This window comes from Oryza glaberrima, chromosome 7, assembly GCF_000147395.1.
Source record: "Oryza glaberrima chromosome 7, OglaRS2, whole genome shotgun sequence".
In the NCBI taxonomy this organism is placed as follows: domain Eukaryota; kingdom Viridiplantae; phylum Streptophyta; class Magnoliopsida; order Poales; family Poaceae; genus Oryza; species Oryza glaberrima.
In genome coordinates this window covers 17065289-17071748 of record NC_068332.1, presented here as the reverse complement: position 1 = coordinate 17071748, position 6460 = coordinate 17065289, and the positions used below count along the sequence as shown (strand labels likewise).

General features: G+C 42.8%; 1 protein-coding gene across 1 annotated transcript; it reads left to right on the top strand.

Annotated features, from left to right (window-relative positions):
- The first annotated feature begins 1980 nt into the window (after positions 1-1980).
- On the top strand, positions 1981-5831 carry LOC127780813 (uncharacterized). The gene is made up of 5 exons (XM_052307787.1): positions 1981-2130; positions 3197-3489; positions 3569-3691; positions 4361-4651; positions 5355-5831. The coding sequence occupies exons 2-5, from the start codon at positions 3202-3204 to the stop codon at positions 5556-5558; spliced, it is 906 nt and encodes a 301-aa protein (XP_052163747.1). The 5' UTR covers positions 1981-2130; positions 3197-3201; the 3' UTR covers positions 5559-5831.
- Positions 5832-6460: the final 629 nt, after the last annotated feature.

Sequence of the window (6460 nt, the reverse complement as noted above, 5' to 3'; positions counted from 1 at the left end):
AGACATGATATTTGTGTAACAGGTCAGATACCCTATAGGTATCATGTCAAGGTACAAAAACATGATACTTAAGTAACAGGTTAGATACCCTATAGGTATTACGTCAATGCTGATGTCACTGTATACGTATGCGGTACCATACATGATACCTATTGGTATCGAACATGATACATGAGTATCAAGTATGATACTTTATGAGTACCAAGTATGATACCTGCATGTACCAGCCATGGTACCTGGGTACCAAGTTGGTACCTGTAGGTACCAAGTCCGATACTTATATATACCAGACTTGGTACCTGGGTACCAGGTCCAATACATATAGGTACCAAAGTATTATGATACTACTAAAGTATCATAGCACACTAAGAACCAAAAATCATATCTTATCAAGACAGAGCTCAATTAAACCAACAAAGAAAATTGATTCCAGGAAAAAAGTCATCATAGCGGTAGAAACACCCATAGAACATGTAGAACACCCCAAGATCAAACCTCAAACCCAAGCCAATGCAAGAGCTCGCGGTCACGAGCCAAGATCTAAATATATGGATCCGCACCACAAGAGGCCTTGTCCTCGATGATGGTGACCTCATCGACGATGGCCACCTCCTGGAACATGGTGAGTAGCTCTGTCTTCGTCTTGTGCTTGGGTACCTACCCCACGATAAGCTTCACGATCTCCTCCTCTACTCCGCCCACACCTCCAGCGACAGCAGCGGCGACAGTGGTGGCGGCAGCTTCCTCCACTCCCAACGTGCCATCCCGAACGGCCAGCCGCCATCGTCGCCTCTTTGCTGGTGGTAGTCAGAGAGAGGGAGAGAGAGAGAGTGAAGGGGAAGAAATAAAGGAGAGGATAAGACTGAATATGTGGTTGGCGAGCGAGAGGATATTTACAGTAGTAGTTATCCCGTACACTGTCCCATAGTTTTTCTGAAAGGCATTTGATTACTTATTGGTTGCATGTTCATTAGTTTTTCTTTAGGAAACTACGGCGGGTTTGAACACCAGCCTGAACTTTATTCATATGGTAAATAAACTTTACAAAGGGGGGAGGTACAGAGGGACGGGGAGAAGAAACTATCATTAGTTTTATCACATTGTGAATGAATTAATTACTTATTAGTCTTGGTGCCAAAAGAAATAGGTCTTAGATGCGAAAGGGCCTTTAGCCTAATGGTTACAAGAACCTCAGTAGTACCTGAGGTCCTGGGTTCGACTCCCCATAGGAGCGAATTTTTCAGGATTTAATGGCGTTTGTGCTTTCAGTGGTAGGCGACGTACCCGTCGACAGCGAGGCGCCTGTGGTGACTTCGTCAATCTCTCCAGAATTTGCCGACCCAGTAGAGGGTACGTCGCCAGCGAGGCGCCTGTGGGGGGTAGGGTTTGCATGCTTGTGTTCATAGGGTACGTTGCCAGCGAGGCGCCTGTGGGGGTAGGGTTTGCATGCTTGTGTTCATAGGGTACGTCGCTAGCGAGGCGCCTGTGGTGACTTCGTCAATCTCTCCAGAATTTGCCAGCCCAGTCTTCGAAGATGCTCATAGGGGTAGGGTTTGTGTGCGTGTGTTCATAGGGGTGAGTGCGCGTGCGTTGTGAGTGTCTGCGTTGTACTGTGTAATTTAAAAAAAATAGGTCTTAGATTTTTGGATGAAAGGAGTATAAAAGTAGAGAATAAATATACTGAAGTATAAAATGGAAAAAAAACTATATTGAGATTTGATAAAATGGAAATATTCTATTTTCTTTTTATGCTGCATTAATATGTGTCATGTGTGATATTGAATAACGAACTTACTTTAATACGGAGGAGTATTTTCCTTGAACCGGGATGATGAAATCATTGAAAACGCTGAGGCAAGAGGACGTGCAACACGTGGGATAGCGCCGACGTCGGCGATCTGTTCTACCTTCTGGAAAACAAGTCTGCAAAAATTAATTTCTGCCTGAGGCAGTGAGGCTCGCTTGTCAGTCACCCGTATACGTGGAAAATAAATTTTCTCTCGCTTTCTCACGCGGGTCGCGAGGAACTCTCTCTCTCTCTCTCTGTGCACACCCCGGGAGGAGGAACCGAGGGAGGAGGAAAAGTCAGAGCAAGGGGCCTAGCCGGCGGCGAAGCCCTCCAACTCACAGGTGAGAGACCCCCCCCCCCCCCCCTCGCCTCCTCCTCTTCTCTCCGGTGACAGCGACGGCGACGAGCGAGTCCGTGTAGATCTCCGACCCCGTAGATGGGTTTTGGGAGGGGGGCGGTTTAATCGGCGGCGCGGATGGCGTCCGTAGGACTCCGTACCCCGCCGGGGAATCCTTAGGTTGCTCCTCTATTGCTCTTGGAGTACACGCCGCAGCCGCTACCCGTAGGCCTTAGCCCGATGGACATCCATGGTTGGGTGGATCTGAATGGAGACGGATTGGAGAGAGCAATTAGGATGGAAGTAATGGTTATGATGTCTAGCTGATGAATGTACTTTATACTTAACTAATAGTACTAATACGCAAAGCTTTGTTACAGGAAGCCCAAGATTTTCCCCGTGAATTCCTGTTTTTCTCCATTGCTCCATCCAAATTTTGCCTATTCCTATGTCTTTCAAATGTTTGCGATAGGAGGCCTCAAAGGGTCTAGTTAGTGTATAACACTGTACTCTGTACCGCGAAGTAGTGCCTCAGGCTGTGAAATGTCTGCTGTTCCTTTGTCAATTGTTTGGATCCCTTTGAACAATGGAAAGCATACAATTTCATGGAAGGTTATTAATTACATTTCCCTGTTAGGTTAGTTCTGTTATGCCATTTCAGTACTAATGAACAAACAGTTTGTCCACCTACGTGTCATCACTTGGCTTGATAGTGCTGCAACCAACCTATGTTTATGTAGAAAGCTGAGGCATATTTGGATTCCCTTTCGTAGGTAAAATCTGCTAAATATTGTTTGAGTTTTCTGGCATCTGCTTCAGATATCCATTCGCTAATGACTAACCAATTTAATCACAGAAACACCAATATCTAAAGCAGCTTAAATTTTGAAACCAAAATGCAAGTTGTATTAAAACAATTCCCTGAAAATCTTGATTATGGTAATACATACTTTCTAATTTCATTTTGTTGGTGCTTTTGTTTTCTTATGTGACCTGTTTTTGACCAATTGTTATCTCAAAATATATGTTCCTTCCTCCTGGTGAATAAACTTGAATATATCTATCTACAGGCGCCATGTCGATGTCACTGTTCCCTGGGATGGATCTTACGAAAATGGATGCTCCTACTCTTACCCTCCTTGGAGCAGCCTGCTGTGTAATGCTATCGATGCATTTTACAGTACAGTTGGTGTCGCAGCATCTTTTCTATTGGAAGAATCCCAAGGAGCAGAAGGCTATACTTATTATCGTTCTCATGGCTCCCTTGTATGCTATAAATTCCTTTGTTGGTCTTCTGGATATCAAGGGAAGCAAAACATTTTTCACTTTCTTGGATGCTGTCAAAGAATGCTACGAGGCACTGGTGAGTCCTTTTGGGTTAACCACATTCTTGCACCCAATGCCGAGATTCACTAACCTTCTCTCTTTGTTTCACTATGTAGGCTATTGCTAAGTTTATGGCACTGATGTACAGCTATTTGAATATATCTATTAGTAAGAACATAGTTCCTGATGAGATCAAAGGGAGGGTGCTTCATCATTCCTTCCCTGTTTCCCTTTTCCTGGTAATTTCCTTAATCCTTATACCCTGGTTCATTCTTTAAATGTTTCTATAATCTATAATTGTGCTTGAGTGCTAAGATTTCTGTTTGATTACTTCTTTACATAGCACTATATATTGATTAAGTTTTGATGACTTAGCATAATACCTTCCCTGCTTCTCTTTTACTGGCATTTTATCCCATACCATGGATCACCTTTTTGTACTTGAATTTTAAATTTCTATTTCATTGCTTCCTTATATAGCATTGTCTGGAATCTGGATTAATTAAACCAAGTTACCATGAGTGGTAATTTTTTACTATAATATCAACAGCAGTTTTAATCTTTCTCTTACCAAATTCTCCTGTATGCATGCACCTAAAGCGATGACTTAAAAATCTGTCTGTGCATCACCCTTCTACATTTTTATTATTCACCTACAATCTGCAGAGGTAGTCTGGAGCTTTCAGCACTTCAGTTTATAGTTTGAGTCGATGTTGTCCTAAGAACCTGTCTTTGCATCTCCCATTCTCCCTTTTAGTGTTCTATCTTGCACATATAATCTGCACAATCTGGAAGTTTATTCTTTCAGAACTTAAGTTTGTAGTTAGACTTTAGGGTGTTCTATTACTTGCTTCACTTCTATCTGTTCAAAAAGGAATTAATATATTTGTGATGTTTTGCTATGGCAGCCCCGCAATGTTCGATTGGAGCATAAAACACTGAAGCTTCTGAAGTACTGGACCTGGCAATTTGTTGTTGTTAGGCCCATATGCGCCATTCTAATGATTACTCTTCAGCTTCTTGGTCTGTACCCCAGTTGGGTCAGCTGGACATTCACAATCATACTGAACTTTTCAGTCTCCATGGCATTATACGCACTGGTTATTTTCTACCACTTGTTTGCAAAAGAGCTGGCACCTCACAAACCTCTTGCAAAATTCTTATGCATCAAAGGGATTGTCTTCTTCTCTTTCTGGCAGGTAATCATCTACTTTTCCCTAAGGAAAATGAAAGCCGTTTCACAATTTTTCTTACTTTATGGACCAATAGGTTACTTCTTCTTTCTTGTGTCTGAATGCTTTAGTGTAACTTTGGACACTGTTTACCATGATGCATGCCTCTGAATGTTTGATTGAACAATGTCGAGGTAGACTTTCTAAATAGTTTAGATCTTCTGTTCCTTCTGGGTACTGTGGTGTGACTTCTCATGACAGTCATGAAGCTTCATCACATTTATTCTCTGGATTTAATTAGGTGCTCAAGATACACCACCATTTCTTTTTGTACATATAGTTGTTTATGAATTGAAAAAGTTCTTCTGCAACTTAAGTTTTTATGAACTGCCATTTGAAAGTCAGATTTGGCAATTTCCTTTATGAAGTCTCATAACTGAACAACCATATGCCTTGTTACCAATTAGTTTAGAAAGAAAGCCAGAGTAAGTTGTTAAACAAGTTTAATTAGATAATAAATCAATACTGAGCTTTTCACCTTTAAGGCACAATAAGCTGCTATATCATACTGCTTAAAGAGACATCCCCAGTGGACACCTTCTAAAGAGTGCATGTCTTCCTCTTTTGCCATGGGAAACATAAAAGCTGGAATAGTTTTTAATAGTTCTCCCATTCTGTTCATTTCTTATGATTAGTGATTGAGCTACTGAATGCCATTGTCTTTTTGCAGGGTTTTGCATTAGAGGTTTTAGCTGCCGTAGGGATCATTCAGTCCCACCATTTCTGGTTGGACGTGGAGCACATCCAGGAGGCAATCCAGAATGTCTTGGTGATCATCGAAATGGTCTTCTTCTCCGTTCTCCAACAATATGCTTACCATGTTGCTCCATACAGCGGGGCTGACAGGGCGAAATTCGAGAAGAAGAATGAATGATCCAGGTTTTGTACTGAGTAATACCCTCCAGCTCTTGTATGATATCTCTCTGTATGGACTCACAGTGTTATAAACTCAGTGTTTCTTATGCACACGAGTAGAGTAAGTACATTACAATCATTAGAAAGCTAGAGGTGCCTGAATAAGTGGTGGTTTCGTCTTGTTGAACACAATATCATGTTGGACTGAGGATCTTGTGTGTACACTGTACAGTGCAGCCTTTGGAGGCAAGCAAATCCATTATCAATAAAGCTATGTACTTCCAAGTGCCAATCACCAACTGTAGAGCCCTCCCTCCCCCAATGCATCGAGTTGGTGAATGCAAAGTTATTCAGGGACATCATTAATCCGGTTAACTGGATACACCGTATTTAACTAGCCCGATCTGGACTCTGGACCACGGTCGTGGGTAACTTTTATTGTTCTTTCAATTTTTCCATGTGAAAATTTGTTCCAGATAGTCATTGCCTCTGGTCACAAGTTGTGACTCTGCAACAATGTCGATCGAGAACATGTGTTACCCTCTCTTTCTGCTTCTGCCTCTTTCACCAGCTGGGCACGGTAAAACAAGGGCGTTGCATCCAGCATCGCCGTGGCAGGATTCTTGACGCGAGAGCAGTTTGTCTGCAGCGATTTGCTCCGTCGTATCAGCGGCGACGAGAAGAAAAGGAGAAAAAGAGTGGGGGAGGAAAGAGTGAGTACTCCAGACGTCCAGTCTGTCTGCTAGGGTGCAGTGCTGTGTGCAGTGTAGGGTAGGTTGCCTGAAATCAGTGGCGAAGTGGGGCACGGGCACTAGTAGCAGCAGCTGTGCACTCCTAGGCCGTGGGGGCCATATGTGCAACTCCTGTAGATTCCTAGTACGGCCTGGCTTGCCTTCCCGTGACCTTTTTTTGCATCGCTTT